At 42.4% G+C, this 19,063-nt stretch overlaps 1 protein-coding gene across 2 annotated transcripts in view; it reads right to left on the bottom strand.

The window, feature by feature from the left end:
• Positions 1-11,690: 11,690 nt before the first annotated feature.
• Positions 11,691-19,063, bottom strand: part of LOC110835342 (uncharacterized) — a 53,535-nt gene continuing 46,162 nt past the window's right edge. For both annotated transcript variants that reach the window (XM_022075470.2, XM_087347409.1), the window contains one exon: positions 11,691-18,698. In XM_022075470.2, coding sequence (XP_021931162.1) covers positions 16,560-18,698 — 2,139 coding nt within the window. In that variant the 3' untranslated portion in view covers positions 11,691-16,559. The remainder of the gene's footprint in view (positions 18,699-19,063) is intronic.

Below are 19,063 nucleotides of genomic sequence, written 5' to 3'. Positions count from 1 at the left end.
GAACTAAACTGTGTCACAACAGCCCGTGAGGGTATGATGATGACCAGCCAGCCATACGGCTTTGGTGGGTCATCACGTGGTCAGCGCATCGACTCCCATCGCCGTGTTTCTGGCTTTTGTGACCAGCGTTCACTACCATTTCACAAGTAGCTCATTTCACATCACGATGCTGGGTGAACACCAACCAAAAAGCTAACTGAGGGCGGAGGCCTGCGCAAGCGCAAGCATCGTCCCTACCTAGGTGAAACCATTCCTGTGCACAAGGCGCATTGCTGGAAATGGTAAACGGTCTTAATATAAAAAACGGAAATTTTGCTAACGCTAACGGGGTTTCGTCGTGGCGGGACCCTCGACCATTCAAACTGGGATCTGTTGCTGCTGATGGGAGGTTATCCCGTCAGGCGAGTTGTCCAAAGGAATTTGGTTGGTTGGATCTCTGGGGTTTGAACCCAGAGAGGGAGGGGCCGTTTCGGCTGAAGACCTCTGCGGGATGGGGGGAGGGTGGCGGGCCGTGCCCCTATTAAGTTATACCCTGGCATTCGCCTTACAACTGAGGAAAAGCACGGAAAACCTCAGTCAGGGTAGCCGAGTAGTCTAACCTTTCGTTGTGCCGACTTGGCCGTCTTTTGGGGACGGCCTCGGCTGGCCTGCTGAACATAGGTCGCCCTCGGTTGTCCTTGGGCGACCTCTGGCAGCCCTCGTTCGGCACGAGTGCCTCCCGAGTTGCCGGACTAAGGGGTTCCCCACACCAGCTAACCTAGAGTCAAATCTCTCAGTCAGTGCTCTGATGTGGTCGGCAAAGAAAAGGACCCCCAGATCCTCATGTATTTGCCTGTTACTAACGTACCAGGGCGCGTTAGTAACAATGCGAAGACACTTGGATTGCAGAACTTGCAGCTTCCGGACGTGGCTGCGGGCAGCTGACCTCCAGATCGGGCATGCGTAATCCATCATGGGACGGATGAGCTGCTTATAGAGCAGCACACCGTTCCTAATGGACAGGCCACTTCTCCTATTGATGAGCGGGCCTAGCACACCTAATCGTTGCGCCACCTTCTTTCCCATCTGGTTGACGTGCGCCGACCAGGTAAGCCCGGCGTCAAGGGTGACCCCCAGAAACCGCGCTGTTTTGACCCATTCGATCGGCTGTCTGAGAAACTGCACTGCTCTGGGCTGTTGGATGCGTCTTCTCGCCGAAACGAAGAGAACTGCGGTGCTCTTCGAGACGTTGATAGCAATCCTCCAGGCCCTGAGCCAGAGCTCAAGTCTACTGAGGTAGGTCTCCAGATACCTGACGAGAAGCGTTGGGCTACGGGACGTGGCTACTAGAGCCGTGTCGTCCGCATACTGTGCTAACTCGACGTGGCGGGACGGTGTGGGTATGTCGTTGACATACAGACTGAAGAGCACAGGGGAGAGAAGTCCGCCCTGCACAACTCCAGCCCGCATGGCACGACGTGTGGACGTGGCCGACTGGAAGGACGTCTGGAATGTCCGGTCAGCGAGGTAGGAAGAGATGGTTTTCACCAAGTACGACGGGAAGTTGAGGACGGTCAGTTTGTATAGGAGGCCATGGACCCAGACTGTGTCGAAGGCTTTGGCCACGTCCAGGAAAACCGCGCCGGTTAGAAGCTTCTCATCAAGGTTTCTGTTGACCCTTTCGACGAGGCGAGCCAGCTGCAACGACGTGCTGTGTCTGGGTCGAAACCCAAACTGCTCGTCGCGCAGCAGCCCGCGTTCGGTGACCTCGTGTAGGACCCTCGTTAGGAGGATCCTCTCGCAGAGCTTGCCGACCGTGTCGAGAAGACTGATGGGTCTATAGGAAGAAGGTAGCGTGGGGTCCTTCCCCGGTTTCAATATGGACACCACGCGAGCGTGTTTCCATGCCGAGGGGAAGTGCTGCCTTGCGGAGGACCGCGTTGAACACTTTCGTGAGAAAGGTTACAGCGCGTCGTGGGAGATGTCTCAGGACCGTGTTCGGTATACCGTTGGGGCCCGGAGCCTTGCCAACCTTGAGTCCCTTGATGGCCTGGGCGACCTCTGAGGGACTGGTTAATTTCGGTTCATTTGCGGGGGCATACTCGTATGCTCGCATCGCCTCGTTAACCATGTCAATTGCAGCCGGGTCCGACGGGTTGTCTACCGGCTGGAACTGGACCTCAAGGCTGTCGGCCAGGGCTTCTGCCTTCTCGGGGTTCGAGAGAGCCAGTCCTCCCGGCACTAACAAGGGGGGCGACGGAGTGGGGACTCGCATCACCCGCTTGGTCATCTTCCAAAGCGACTGGTCCTCGCAGTCCAAGGATTCGAGCGTGTCGCTCCACTGTTCGTTAAGCCACTCGTTGAGACGATAGGTCACCGACCTCTGGAGTTGATTGACCTTGGTCTTAAGAGCGGGGTCCCTCGTTACCTGCCACCGCCTCCTCAGCCGGTTCTTCAGGCGTATTTCATCCCGAATACTAGCGGGCAGAAGCGGTCGCCTGTCAACTCGGGGTCGAAGCTTGGGAGCGCACGCTGCTGTGGCTTCCAGGATAGCACTGGTCAGCTCCTCGACGCACTTGTCGATTGCCTCCTCGTCGTTTACCACGGGGTTCCCCGGGAGTCTGCTTTCGAGGCAAGCCTGAAAAGCAGCCCAGTCCATTCTCGCGAAGTCCGGGCGATCAGGCAGGTTTTGAAAGGACGATCGGCACGTGGTGTCGATGAGGACGGGCAGGTGATCTGAGCTGAGTGCGGGGCAGACAGTCAGGTGCACCGGTAGGACGAAGTCCTTGATGAGGACAATATCAAGGACGTCGGGTGTGGCGTTGTGTGTGTAAGGAGCCGTGGTTGGGGAATCCGGCCCGTAGATCAACCAGGAATTTCTGTTGGCGTAATCACGCAGGAACGAGCCCCTAGCAGAGATCAGCCTAGAATTCCAGTCCGTGTGTTTCGCGTTGAGGTCACCAGCCAAGAGGACCGGGAAACCTCCGCTCAAGCACTCGGTCAGGTCCGACTCAATCCAGGGCCGGGTGGGTGCGAGGTATGCCGCCACGAGCTTGACTTTCCTGGTTGCCAGCACCAGGTAAATGGCGGTTGCTTCCAGTTACTGCAGACCCGAGACCGGCACAGGGTAATGATCAATGCCCCTGCGGACAAGGATCGCTGTGCCGCCCCCCAGCGTCGGGCAAACGTAGTTCGCGAACCTCAAGGCCCGACCCGACGTGAGGTGCGTCTCGTTCAGGAGGCAAACATCGACTCCGTAGTCACCGAGGAACTGCTCCAGCTCCAGCTTCCTGCCGCGAACACCGTCGGCATTCCAGTAAGCCAGCCACAAGGCCTTGCCACCGTGTCCTCTAGGCCGTGCAGTCATTGTCGGCCATGAAGAGGAGAGCGGTTTGGAGGAAGGCTCGCGGACGAGACCCCCCAGGTGGGAGGGAATGGATCGCGGAGAGGAGACGGCGTGTCAACTCGATGCAGACCCGTGGCGAGAGGGTCTCCAGGACATCTGAGATGTCCTGGAGCGGTGACTGACCCTTGGGTGGGGTGGGGTCAGTCTTCTTGGGAGCAGGCGCAGTGGGTTTTGACACCGGCACCACAGGACGAGCGAGCTTGGCAGGGCCGCCCTTGGGGACAGCCTGCCGCTCAGTCCGTGCAATGGCGCCAGATGGCGTTGGGGCGGGGTTCTTCATAGCCGCAGCCTTGACGACGCGGCCACCACGGACCACGTGGTTCCACCCAGGGCCCAAGTTCTCCTGTTCGAGGGAAGGCTTAGCTGGCGCCGATTTGGGCGCTGGCAGGCGCGTGGAGACGCCGTCCTTTCGGCCGCGATCCCCTTTCGCACGCTGTGCAGCGGCCGCCTTGGCTTCCTTCCACTTACTGCAACCACTATAGTTCGCAGTGTGGTTGCCCCCGCAGCTGCAGCACTTAAGCTGCAGCTTGGGGGTGGCACACGACCCGGATGGGTGAGCGTCCCCGCAGGCCACGCACCTAGGTGCATAACCGCAGTTCCGCTGCGTGTGCCCGAAGCGCTGGCACCGCTTACATTGCATGGGCCCCTTCGGTGCGACGTACGTTTCCACCTTGACCCGCAGACCGCAGATCTTTGTAAGGGAAGACACTTTCGCCACGTCGGGGCCCCGTGCTACCGACACAATGAAGTGTGGCGTAAGGGGACGGTCACCGTCCTGGTCCATGGCCCGGCGCCTCGATCGCAGTTGCAGGACACCCTGCACAGCAATGTGCATGGCGGCCAGCTCCTCGCGTATCTCGGCCTCGGGCATGCGCACGCCCAGGTTTTTTATCACCAGGCGCACGCACCGATCCTCGGGGAGGGAGAATGTGTGAAAACTCACACCCTCGCCCTCACCGAGAGACCGCAGGACCCTGACGGTGGCCCGGAACCCGTCGGCGGTCTCAGGCACAAGAGTCACGAGGTCTCCCTTCATCTGCGCCACGATCCCGCAGGCCGACTCCGCGCGAATCCTATGCAGGAAGCCGCGTACGTCCTTCACCCCAGAGACGTACACCGGGGTTTTGTTACGGCGCTCCCCCGGAGCCGTTTTGTCCACTTGAGCGTGGGAAGAAGAAGCGGCGTCAGATGACACGCCAGTGAGCGGCCCGGACAGGTCCCCGGAAACCCGGGGAGACCTGCGCCCAAGTGCCTCCTCCATCGAGGAAGCGGGTCCCGGCTGGGAGCCGGGTCCCTTGGCTGAGGGCTTCACTGTCCCGCTTGGCGGTTTCAGCGCGGCGAGGTGAGCGGGGGGAGGTCCGCGGGACGACTTCACGTCCCTCACTCCTTTAACCTCTTGTGAGGCCACGGCTTTAGTGGGGAGCGGTGCCGAGGAATCCACCCCAGCATTCCATCCTAAATATACGAAGTCAATAATTAATATTTAATACTTTCGGTGTAAAAGTAAATAAATTTAATGGTAATGAAAAGAGGCTTGAAGTAAATTTTGTAATTTAATTTGCCCATGTTTAAAAATTACGTCATATTTTGTTATACTTGTTCAATTTTAAAGACGATATTTGAGGGGCCCGGGCACTGTTGAACCCATCGCCCCTGGGCGAGGGAAAATGTTTCCTTCCTTCGAATCCCATTATTCAGTTTGACTAATGAGAGAACGTAGGAAGTTCAGAACTCTGGGGAAACTGTCCTGGGTTCGATTTCCTTCAAGGGCGGTTCCGTAGCTCGGAAATTAAGCGAGACAGAAGAAGGGCGCCAGGATCAGAGTTTTTTTGCTTCGAATAGGAGATTACGGAAACGAAAGCCTCGACACTGAGTTCGAGTCCCAACAAGGATGGTTTCTGTTCACTGGAACGCAACCGCGATAAAAGAATGACGTCAATGAAAAGTTCTTTCGTTTCGGAGAGGAAATTTCGGGGTCTAAGGTCACAGACACGAATACACAGTCCTCGTTTTGAGTCTCTGTTAAGATGTTGGTTTCTGGTGTAATTTTTACGGGCGTATTAAACGATACACATTTATTGATTAGGCCCATTAGCTACCGGGTGTTTCCAAATTAATGTACTGAATTTGTGTGGTTGTAGCAGACCATTATTTTTTATTTATTCATAGTTTATTTAACGACACATTTTCAGTATTTCAGAGTAGCACACGATCATTACATCCATTGCTAAATCCTAGTAACTAATTTTATTATTTGGAAGCACAAAACTAGCTTCATTTTGAATTACTCTTGACTAACACGGATGCTACCAGATGTCTCAAAAGTAAAGTGCCGTACAATATCAGAAACGTTTTTGTGGTAATATAATTTACCGCATTTGACCGGCGGCTGAATAAAGCACGTGGTTTGGTGGATAAAAATAAACGATGTATGTAAATGTGCCCCATTGATAAGTTCTTGTACACACGAATGTTTTTAAAGCACTAGACTGACTACCAACTGCCGACAATTGGTTTTTCACCTCAAGCGTGAGGCCGTGACCTCTGGAGTGATGTCAGAGCCTTGAACCTGAGGCAGCTGCTGGTCCAGGCGGAGATAAGTCCTACAGAGGGAGGACTTCGAAGTTTTTACCCCCACGGCCTCCTTCACTGTTCTGAGGTATTTGCGGACATTGGCCACGAGGGCTGAGGTTTACGTAGTTTGATGGGTAAAGCAGTTAGAAGGCGTTCACCATGACTGAGAAGATGGTGTTTCATTCTTGTTCCTTCAACACTCTGTCAACTGATAATGTTGCGTATCCATTAATTAAATATGACAGGATGGTTATGAATGATAAATCGCGAGAGTACATCCTGTGCTTGCTTTAAGGTAACTGAGAAGAACCAGGAAACTGGAGGTAGCCGATGATCCCAGGATTTCTTCATAGACTGACGTAGTTATTGTTCTGGCTTGTAGACGTTTCGGAGGAACATATAGTGGCCATACTGAGGACTGGATTGACTGCTGAGGGCAGAAATGTGTTATATTATATTATGTTAGATTATATTGTTGCATGTCGTATAATTCTTACTCATGGTTCATTTAAGGACACTTTAAGGTTATGTTAGGTTAGGTTAGGCCCTGTAAAGAGTAAAATGATGCGGTGGTGTGTTAATAGTAATGAACTTGAAACGACGTGGAAGGACTCGTTCATCTCGTAATTTAAGGCGGGTCGAATGTCTCGAAGTTTGTCTGGAGTGACTGACAAAACTCACGAAATAATCTCCGGATAGTCTGTTCCTGTGCCGAGATTTGAACCCGGGACCTTCAGAATACGAGACAGTAGTGCGTCGTTCAGTTTGTCTTGCTTTCATGAAGACGAATTTTAAAAAGCGCATTAGCTAAGTAATTGATGAGCTCGTTGTCGTGTAGGTACAATTTAGTGATAACTTTATTGAAATTTTCTGAAAATGTTCCGAGCTGGAGTCGTAAATGAAGTAGATTTCAGGTTCTCAAGATGACGATTATAAAGATGACTGGCTTCTATGTTGTTGAGCCTTGTAGTGTGGTATTGTACCGACATTTCGGAGGTGCGTGCTGCCTCTGTCATCTCCATGATGGAAGACCTCTGCCTTACCACACGTCGCAAGGACCCAGAAAAGAGCCATTTTGAAAAGTCGTAACTTAATTTTATAGTTCGTTCCAGAATATGGTTTTGTTTGGCAATTTTAAAAAAGAAAGTTGTGAATTCTATGGGAATTAGTATGCCGAATTCTGCTGGGCTGACACAAATTTAATTGCTCCTTAAAAAGGCTTTCATTGCACTCTGTTCACGCCAGATTTAATGAAGAAATGTTGGCTGATTTGGTTACTGGATCAGAGGGACAGGTCTGTATGCCGCTCGTAAAATTGTATGTACCAGACGCAAGAACTAAAATCAATATTATTTTGTGGTAGCGGATGCACTCTATGGAGTACTCTTGGTACTATGAGCAGAGGAACGTTCTTGCTCTTTGTGCCATCTTTCTTTGGAAATAATGCAGTGCTGGTGTCATGTGTGTGAATTTGAACTGCACATTCCAATTTTGGACATATTTTGTGCACCCTTGTACAGCATTTGGCAGCTCATGTTTTGTGTGCGATTATTACTAGATGGTGTGGTGTCTGTAAATGATAAAAGTTTCAGGCGAGGTTATGACCTGACCAACTGGACTATTCCCTTTTAAGGAAAATAATGTTTATTTATATACATTTAAATTGAGATCTTATGCCAGTTAGTGTGCAAATAGAAGTGTAAATATCATTGCTGATATTGGACCCTTGTCCCATTTTTGTAAATGTATTAGTAAAGTGTAAATTTTGTACCAGAGAAGATTCAAATATCCATTTTTTTGCACCCTGTTGTTATGCTGTTATGTATATAGGAACAAACTTTGTCACATAAAATATATCATCAGTGTATAATTAAATTCTGGGCAAGAAGTTTCAATCACTCTGGTTCGTCTTTGGTTTATCATGGATTCATTTCTTATTCTGAAGCAGAGTTATATGTGACTTACCACTGTTTGAAATTATGTATTACAAAAATTAATATTAAGTTTATAATTAGAAAATTAAAAACTGTAAGTTGTGGTCTCACAGTAATATAAGTGCAAATGAAAACAATAACTCACAGTCATCTAATTAAACCCATCAATCTGTAATAACAAGTTTAGTTATTCAAAATAATTAACCTTAAACCATATTAAATACCTATGTGAGAGAGGCTGAGCAAACTGAATGAACTAGTAAATAAGTTATGATGATTCCAATATTGGTAAAAATGAAGTAGATAGCAATTCCCACTGAAACCAAACATAACCATACTGCATTTCTTCACCCAGCTATGCTCTTATGTTGACCAATGAAGTAAAACAGTTATTACACAAACTAAATATTTTGTCTGCCTAAAGATGTTATACTGATGAACAGGGAACAGAATTTTAGGCAAAAGATATTTTCTTTCCAGCTGTTTTAAGCCCATGAAAATCAATGTAACTTTTGACTTCCTAAATTTATTGTCCATGTGTATTATGTCATCTACAAACACAGACTATTGTGTGATATATAAATAAAAGTGAATATTATGCGTCTTAGAGAAAGAATACTTCACTTATATATGCAGCCTGTTACAGCATATTGAGTTAAGCTTCATGTGTCATGTAGTAAGTACCTTTCTTTGGTTTGAAGCAGAGATCCCTCACTCCTAGTTCCAGCAATGTGTAATTGTAAACACAGTATAAGTAACACTTGTTGACAGGGCATCACCCATCTGTTTTGTCTGGTCAATCAGGAAATCTGCAGGTCAATTATAACCACTGCTGCTGGGCACTGAGTATTATGCACTAGAAATCTTCATGAAGTTTTCACAGTACTGCAGTTTTCTAACTGAACTGTAGTTAAGTGGTTGAGATTAGTTTATAAGAATAAGAAAAGTGAAATCTTTGCCAGTTCCATTTACATAAGTATGTTGTGGTTTCAAGGATGTGTTCACTTCTGATGACAAATCTCTCATTTGTCAGGCATGTGTAAAATCTATTGTCATATAACCATTCACAAGTTACACAACATCTATAGTCAGCAAGCATACTGTTGCCACTGCCCACTTAAAAGATCAGCCAGGTAGGTAATCTCAAATTGTTGAGTCTTCTGCAAGTTCTTCTTCAGGACCTTCCAAATTTACCACTTTTGTGACATCTGCACAAAGCATTTGTGTCTGCACACATACTAATTTTAAAAATAAATAATAACAAAGTTGGGAATTTTCTCCTATACTTATATCATCCAAATGAATCAAATTAATGAAAAATATGTGGGTTTACCTGAGTGTTACCACGAAACACTGAACAGTATCTGAGTATTGTGTGGGAAAGAATATATTTGGGTGCCCATAGATGAAGCAACCAATGCAAATGGAAGAAGGGCTGCAAATGCTGTTTTGGGGTTTTGAAAAATGATTAAACACTGTAGGAGAAGTCATTTCTTTTGCCCCACAACAATAGCATGTGCTTTCAATGAGGTCATGTAGACTCAATGGCTACATGCGTGACATTTAACATGTCATTGCTAGTTACACATGCTGCACGATTCATGAAAAAGCAGCGGAAATACTCTCAGTGAGCTACCTAAACTGTAAAACAATTTGTGTGCTTTATCTAAATGTAGACAAGTTAGTAGCTAATGGGAAGAAGATCTGCATGAAATTTCCAGCTAGAACAGTGGTCTTTAGAAACAAATCTCCAAACACACCCCTCCCTCCAACAGTGATTACATGTTAGGTAACGTGGTTGGTTGTCACTATGTATTAAACAAGAAACCTTGAAATCTTTTGTTGTGTGTTAAAAGAACTTGACAGGAATGATGCTTCCTCTATTGCATATTGCAAGACATATTTATGGAATTAAATTGAAGGTGTTGAAAACTGTCTTAGCCTAAATTCATGCAAATTTCAGTTCTCTGTTGCAGTGTATCACAAAGTTGGAAAAGACCACAAAGTTTTCGTTAGGGAAAAGGAAGTGAATGACATTCAACATTAACTGATCAAAATCAATGGTTGGAAATCTGATAAAGTAAAATTGAAATTATGCCATGTTTCAGCAAGAACAAAGGATTTAAATTCATGTGCAAAATTTCATGTGTATTAGGGGAGGAAGAGTTATTTGATTCTAAAGACATTAAAGACTTCAGTGTTAGTCACACTGTGTTTTACAAATATGCAAGACTGATATCATGTTATGTTGATTGTACATTTTCTGAACAAAAATCACTCTTTTGTGATATCTAACACAGATTCATAATAGACAACTTAAATATGACATAGTGGTTCACCGCAAAAATACTTCACTTTTTGTTCGAGACACTGAATGCTCTTGTGTAATTAAAGGGTACGTTCTGAATATATATTCTACATTTCAGAACATATTTCTTTTAAAGCACATAGAAATCCATTTCCTGCTGATGAATATTTATAGAAGATTCAAATTTGAAACTCATTAATGAAATTTTGCCATTGTTTTATTTTATGCAGTGAAGTTTTATGTACTTGGATGTGGTTCTGTATGTGCAAGAATTGAAAGAATATCCTGCCAAAAGTTCCATTGAAAATTATTACAAACAACAAAATTATAGCTCTTTTAAAATATATTCCACAGTAAGGTGCAATGATGATTCTATTCAGACTCAGGAGAGTACATACAAATTTATACTTTTAATAAATAAACACAACAAAATGAATAATAAACTATAAAATGTGTTAATAAAAAGTTTGACCAAATGGTCACAGATGATTTATCCACAGACAGCATTGATTGTACATGTTTAGACAAGAATTTGGTTCTTAGAGGAATTCATCATTACTGTCCTGTTATGAGCACTGCAAAAAAGGAACTTTTAATATTTTTAGAAGTATCCTAACCATTATCTTCCTCTAAGACAGCATAGTATGTAATGTTACTCATGAATTTTGTAATTTTTTTATTAGCCATTCATTTCATTAGTGACTGAAAATGGTATGATTTATGGACATCTCATGGCTTACTGTATTTTCCCACACCTATTGGGGTTTACAACCTGCAACACTAAATCAATTTATTGCAGTAGGATGCCATCCTGGCAGCTTCTGAAACTGCATATCAAAACACTAAATCTTAAAAATGATAGTGAGTAAGGTGTTTAAATGTAAACAGAAATGAAGAAACTCATTGACACAACTTCAACTTCTAAATCTATTAGCCTAACTCTCAAAGCATTTGAAGTTCCAATACATTTATGGCACTAAACTTGTGCCTCATACTAGAGTACTGAAAAATGCATTGCAAATCCAGGTGACATCGAGAATTGTTCGTACATTCAATAAACTATTTGAGTTTGGATTCTGGCCACATCAAAGTTAAACAGAACAGTACAAACACTATCTCTTAGATGGAAAGGGGTGATTGTGAGTGTCCAAAGTGTGGAGAGAATCATGCTGTGCATTAAGTGGAAAGGCATAAAGTGAAACAAATACAGATGTTACATACTCTCACCAAGCAACAAATGGCATCACATTCTGTTGTCTTTAAAATATGGTGTATGTTTAAACTAAACACCTAGTAAACAATCAGTGGCATTATATTTAGCTACAGAAAAACTTTCATTCAAATGACAAATTGGCTTTGAAATTTTTAACTGCCTTTTGACTCGGAATCAGTAACATCTTTTGTTCTGAAAATCGTCTTCAAAGATTCAACATGGTAATTTCAAATATAACTTCAACAGCTGTAAGCACATCTAAGTTCATGGTAAACATTCAGTTCTAGTCAAGTTTTATTATAGCGAACACACTAATGGTTCCAAAAACTGTACAATGCCAAGATGATGAAGTTACAGTGTACACATACAACATATCATCTTGCTGATCTTACACAGAATACAGTCTGATCAATTTGGGTACAGACTAAATTAAAAATGCTGTAAAAATTAAGAAAGACATGTTACATAGACCATGTATTGTGTGCATGGCCATAAAACTTGGGAATTTGATATGCAAAACTCACTGCACATGAGGATCTATGAATTCAAAGATTTCTTCTCAGGTGGCTTTTAACAGATGAAGCAATATTCCATATCAGTGGTATGGTGAGCACTTATAATATCATCACTAAAAATCCCTGTGACACCTATAAACTTAAAAGGGCAAGTCACAAGGTTTATGTCTGGCATGGAGTATGTGGCCCCTTCTGCTTCACTACTATTTGCACAACACACAATGCCTGAACAGCTTGCCAACTTGTAAAAACCAATACTGGATTCAATAATGACTTTACTAAATTCAGTCACTGTGAAAATTATACATCATATACTATCCTAGATTCCTTGAAGGAAATATGTTTCATATTTGACATGTGTTGACCACTTCTACAGCATGGAGTTTGTAAAGACAGACAAAAAAAGAAAGTGCCAAAGAAACATAACGAGACCCTGTATGATAACTTTCAGGTTGTCAGCTGTGTTGGTTGAGTTCGTGAAGAAAACACCGTTTCGAGAACTATGCTGTTCTCATCCTCAGGGCACTGGTGTGACTGTAGAAGCGCTTCTTCACCAACTCAACTGACAACACGAAAGTCATCATATTGAAATCACCGCGAAGGTTTTAAATTTTACATGAAGAAACCCATCAGCCAAATAATTTGAACACATATTGGTATCTGACTGTATAAAAGAAAGTAAAGTAAAGCTATTCTCCATGTGGCAACCGAAGAATAAGACTAATCCTACTGTAGTCCACGCGTGTCGTAAGAGGCAACAAAAATGTGTACCCAGTACCTGGGTGTATAACTGGGCCACCCTGTCTCCGGGGGATATAAATACGGAGGCCTGGTCCTCCAGGTTGGGGGATGAGTGCAGGGTTTCCAACGCTACCTCACAAAAAAACTATTGTTCAAAAGTCCAAAACCAGAATGCTCTAAGGAAACAACCATGGAAACGAAATATGGCCTTTGACTAGAATTTGGTAACATGGAAAGTAAGAAGTTTATTTATACCAGGTACTCTAAAGAACATAATATAGGAACTTAAAAGGTATAAAATATGCATTGCTGCTCAACAAGAGATAAGGTGGAAGGAGAATGATATATTTGATAATGATGGCTACACCATATGATACAGTGGAAGTAACAACAGGAATTTGTATGGAACATGTTTCCTGGTTCATAAAAGACTTAGGAACTCAATTATAGATTTTGTCTCAGTGGATGAACGTATATGCTATCTAAGAATCTTTTTAGTCTTGAAGTGCACTGCCTCTGGACAACTTCTACTCAATTCTGATTTGTCTGCTAGAGCCATCTAGTAGTGAATCAGGAAAGATTTGGGTTAAAAATGACCACCGCTTACAAAACATCTCGTATCATGCTTATAAGGTTCTTTTACATGCCGCAAGTCTACAAGATGGGACTGCTGGCTATGGTTTTTTATCACCCTTAATAATTCATGGACCTAGGCAGGGTTTGAACCTGGTAACATTGGGTCCAGTGGCGAGCACTAGTCCACCGAGGGCGACAATTAATGTAATAATAACTAAATATTTTTAAGCTGTTTATGGGCCAATATTAGTTTCAGTGAAACTGTGTTAAATTTTCAAAGTAAAAGGTGCATAATTATTAGGAGTGTCCATAACTTAAAGTTCCATAATGCATCTAATAGCTTTGCCATTTCTGTCCAATTGTAACAGCTTGGAAAAGACTAACAGACTTTCACAAAATCTGATACTGGGGAACTTCATTAAAATTTGCCAACACATTTCAATTTTGGTGCAAATCAGATAAAAAGAATGGCCACTTACACAAAGACTAGCATGCATTTCTGTAACTGTAACTAGATGCGGAATCTCCAGCTGAGGGCTTCCCACTCAAACATGCAACCACATAGGGAATCCTCTGTGATATCATCACCCAGCCATTTATCCTGCCAATGCACAGGACAATGATCCCAAAAAAATATGACATCACTGGTGCCATCGACACAGGTCAAATTCTTGTGAGTGTTTACATTTCCTAAACTTCATATATATATTTATTCTTCAAGTCTATACACAAACCATTTTAAATATTGATGTTAAAAATTAAAATTGATATAAATATTCTGCGCTATTCATCGTTTCCTCGATGTTACAGTTTTGCGCTATATATTACAACATGTTTCGATGTCTCAGCATCATCTTCAGGTTTTTATTTTTAAAACTATTCTATATTTTTTAATGCACGCTTTTCACTAATTGTAGATTGTAGGTTATTGTTGTGGGTGTTCCTTTGATCTTCTGATTCTTTTGCATATTATGTGGCGTATTATGTTATTTGTTCATTATTCTGTGAAATTATCAACAATATAATTAACATTATTAAATTATTTATATGAAAATGAGTTTGGATATTGTCATAAAAATTCATTATAAACATAGAAACATAATAACATACCAGGTTTGTGTATAGACTTGAAGAATAAATATATATATGAATTGTAAACACAAACATGACGCATCTAAACTATAAATTTCCTAAACTGTTAGTATAAAACTCCTCCAAGACACCAGTGGTTATTATTGTAACATTCATCAGTTGCAAATATTCATTAGTAATGTATGCATAAGTATATCTGCTTTCACTTGTATATCTAAAACCTATGTTTCACGCCAACAGAATTTATGCTATTGCAAAATTTTTCTCTAACCACACACCAACTGTGTTTTTCTGGGTTGTGGCAACATGCAGTTTTATAGGTAATTACCAAAGGTTTGGAGAAACAAATTGCCTCCATCTTCAGAGTGGCCTACAAGTCAATACTGTACTCCTCTTCGGAATGAAATTTTTATCAATAAATATAAAAACCAATAACAGTTTCTAACCTCTACACTTATTTACATCTTATAAGCCACATGCACAGAAACATGTAAGTACTCCATGACTGCAGAAGACTATTTAGTAGTCATGAAAACAGTCATAAAATGATTAAGGAGAAATTATAAAAACTAATGAAGCAGTATGTTATTTATCATGATAAAAACACTAGAAGATGTAGTGAAAGAAGAAAATGTTAAAAAAATTCTTAGACACCATTAATCATTTTATAAAATACTATTTCTTATATATCAATCTAAAACAGTTCTCTGGGAGGTATAAACTGATAAAAATAATGTATGATAGCTTTGGACAGGCTAACATTGTTAGATCCATTCCAGAAATAAAGTAAGGAGAAATATTCCAGGAAGTCTTACATCACATCTGGATAAGACAATACTCACCACAGGAATACACTGTTCTGCAATATTGTGGCAGAAATTATGATATTCTGAATGTATTCACCTAACTGTGCTTTAGAATATACGATCAGGAAAGTCAAAGATGGGGAGGAGGGTTTGCAATTGAATGGGACACATCAGCTACTGGCATATGCTAATTATGTTAATTTATTGGGTAACGATATAAATACAATAAAGAGGGACACAGAATTTTTACTAGAAGCTAGTATAAAGGTTGGCCTAGAAATAAGTTCAGAAAAAGAAATTAAGTACATGTTAGTATCCCATCAGCAGACAGGACAAAATCATATTAGGGTAAATCCATGAAACAGTTCAAATATTTTGGAACAACAACAAATCAAAATTATATTCATGAGGAAATTTGGAGGAGACTAAATTCTGGAAATGCTTGCTACTTCTCAGTTCAAAATATGTTGTCTTTCCATCTGTTTTCTAAGAACCTAAAGATTAAAATTTACAAAACTACAATTTTGTCCATTGTTTAGTATGGGTGCGAAACATGGTCTCTCACACTCAGGGAGGAACATAGATCACAGACATTTGAGAATAGGGTGTTGAGGAGAATATTTGGCCTTAGGAGAGAAGAAGATGTATGGAGAAAACTACATAATGACGAGCTTAACAATTTGTATTCCTCCTGCAATATTGTCAGGGTGATTAAGTCAAGAAGAATGAGTTGGGGGGGGGGGGGGGCATGTGGCACTCATGGATGGGGCAAGAGATGTGCACTGGGTATTGGTTGGGAAGCCTGAAGGGAAGAGACCGCTGGGGAGACCTAGACATAGATGGGAGAATATCATCAAGCGGGATCTATGGGAAATAGTAGTTGAAGGTAATTGGATTTTGCTGGCAAAGGACAGGGACCTACGAAGGGCTTTGGTTAATTTGGTGATGAACCTTTGGGTTTCTTAAGCCATCTAATTAGTTAGTAAGTTATTCACCTAACTCCCACATAAGTACTAAAAACATGGCACAAGGTGGCTGCATGGTGTTGATTTCCCATGATTTTAAGCATGTCATTTGTCTGCTAGGTGTATTCATTTTGTATGAATGAAATTTTTACAACAGTGGTTTCCAAATGGATCACATTATGAGGCAAAGGGCAGATGCATGTTTTCTCATGAAACAAGCAAAGGACATATGTAGAATGTACTTTTGTTTATAATTTTCTACAGAACAAGTAATATTTTACTGACTATATGCCTAATTATTGTTCAAAAAATTTCTTAATGAAACTACAGGGTCTGTTGTACACTAGCTATGTCTACTTCAACAGCTGATTAAAGACAAGAAGTCAAAACTGGAGGAAAATACTATATTAAAAAAGTTGGAAACCACTGCTTGCTGGCACCTTTACTGCCTTATATATTAAGATCTGAGTTTGAGTGAACTGTATTATTACTGAGTGAAGCCTGTTGCCGAAGGTATGTTGCAAACATCTGTCTGGCTTGGTTCAGTACCCGTGTCACATTGTGCTTGCGGATCATCTTATCAAAATGCATGGCCATCTCATTGTAGTCCATGCCATTACCCATTACAATATCCCTGTGCTGACGGAGAACAGTCAGACACAGGAACATGAGAAATGGATTTCCACCTCCAAACTCAGACGGAGGAGGTAGCAGATTTTTGGAATATTGCAATGGCTGTTTTGTGCTTAAAACTGCAGGTGTGGAGTTTCTTAATGTATGCTCAGTCACCTCCTCACATGAGTTAGTCATAGCAGATGTCGGAGCTATACCTGACATTTCTTGGTTTGCTTTTTGTCTTAGATGTCCAGGATCACAGTTCTGTTTTTCAGATGAAACACTTCCTCTGCTTGATACAGTTTTGGAAGGGCCATGTGCATCTACTTTATGGTCAACCCAGCCATCCGAACTGTCACTTGCATCATCTGTTGGCAACGATGTTCCATTGCTAGTCTGTACACCAACACCACTTCGCACCAGTCTAATAGGTGTCACTGACTTTATACCCTGACCTTCATTTTCAAAAATCTCCCCACCACTAACAGTTACACATTGAGAATCATCATACTCCAAGTCTGCCTGCTCATCTGGCGTTGCTGGACACTGCAGTGGATTCTCCCACACAAATATCTCCTCCCCAGTGCTAAATGAAGAGCCTGGACTGAAGTGATGATGATTCAGTCTTATACAGCTTGGAACTTTCTTCTCTGAATCTGATGGTTGTTTCGGTATTTGATTTCCATCATGTTGTTGCCAGCTATGAGCCAATTTCAGAGTCAGTGATTTAAAATTGGGTTCAGGGCAGATCTCAGCCACTTGTAAACCTATAACAGTTTCAGTATGTACACCAGAGGCATTTTTGGACACTACATAATTTTTATGTCCTTTTCTGTCAACAGACAGGAAAGATTCACTGCATGGTGATTCTATTTCTTCTGAATCTTCTAGGGTAAAGCTTTGCTGACTGAACTTTGAACCAAACACCTGGCGATCTAGGTTTTCTAATTCTAGCCGCAGTTCTCGTGTCATTGATGTTGTCATTGGGAAGTACTCAGCTGAATCATCTGGAGAACTACCATCACAAAATGTGTCCTTATTTCCAAACTGACCTTTACCTTTATTATCACAGGTGAGGATTGTGGAGTGGTTCTGTAACTCTTTTTGAGATACTACTGTAGGAAGATCACCATCTCCCAAGTTAGTTTTGACATTATATTTATTCACTGATGTATTTTCTTGCCATACCTGGGTAGATTCCTTCTTTGGAGGTGAGCTAGGAACTATTTTGTCTGGAAGTAAACGGTTTTTATTAAGGGCTGTAAAGTTCAGAAATTCATTTAAATTCTTCACCACTCGCACTTGTGTCTTTTCTGTCACATCATCTGTAATCATATCTTGAGTATTGCTTTTATCCACTGAAGGAAAGAGATTCTTATTCTGGCTTCCAGAAAGTTTTTGCTTCAAATTCTGTAGGTACCCTCGCTTAGTTGCCAGTTTTGGAATGACAAGATTGTCTGTGCTACCAGAACGAACTTCAGCTGTTTTTCTCCTGTTGATATGGTTTAAGGATGTTTCATCTGATTCAGGTTCTGAGAGTGTTTCAAATAAGGAAGTAGACTGTGATTTGGATTCTTGTCTTTGAGCCATCATCCGGATACTGGTATCATCTAGGCTTGAGAATGGCATCACTTTATTTTGCTTTTCAACTGTTGAAGTCTCATCCAAGCTCTGATTCTGCCTGTGACGAATAACTTGACGAGTACTAACAAGAGAACTAATGGATGCTGCAGAACTCTGGCGCCTTAATGCACACACTTTAGTGTATGCATTCTCTCGGGGTGTCTTTAGGAGAGGAGCATCCCCTGGTGTCAATGAACAGAACTGCTTTTCAAAGAGCTGCAGTTCCTTCTGTGGTGGTGTAGGGGGCAAGGAACTCCAAAGCACTTCCAACATCCGTAGGGCATCATCAAATGCAAATTCCCGTTTCATCTCAAGTAACAACCAGCGGTAGCAAAATAGAAGGTCATCAGCCTAATGGAAAGCAAACCACAAAAATGAGCAAGCTGATTTTATACAAACTCAAAACAAGCACATATCACCTTAAAACATAAATACATACATCTATGTAATTTTCTTACTGGGAGTATTTCCTTAAAAATCTGCAGACAGTTTGTCAAAAAGTGGTTTCATTTCATAAGCTGCATTATAACTAGAATTCCAGAAAATCTACCACAGAACATGTTCAGAGATAATGTGAATCATAAAAAAGAACCTGACCAACTGTCATATAATCTAGAATGTCAGATTAGATGTGCATAAAAAAATTAGGAACAGGAAAATTTGCATTTCAGAAAGGGTGACAATTTTTCATTTTAAAAACAGGCCTCCTTCACAGA

The sequence above is a fragment of the Zootermopsis nevadensis genome, unplaced genomic scaffold (assembly GCF_977971745.1).
Source record: "Zootermopsis nevadensis isolate Lab colony 2312 unplaced genomic scaffold, Znev_1.0 Znev_ptg000011l, whole genome shotgun sequence".
NCBI classification, from domain to species: Eukaryota; Metazoa; Arthropoda; class Insecta; order Blattodea; family Termopsidae; genus Zootermopsis; species Zootermopsis nevadensis.
The sequence above is the reverse complement of the archived record's forward strand: the minus strand, read 5'-3'. Positions and strand labels throughout refer to the sequence as shown.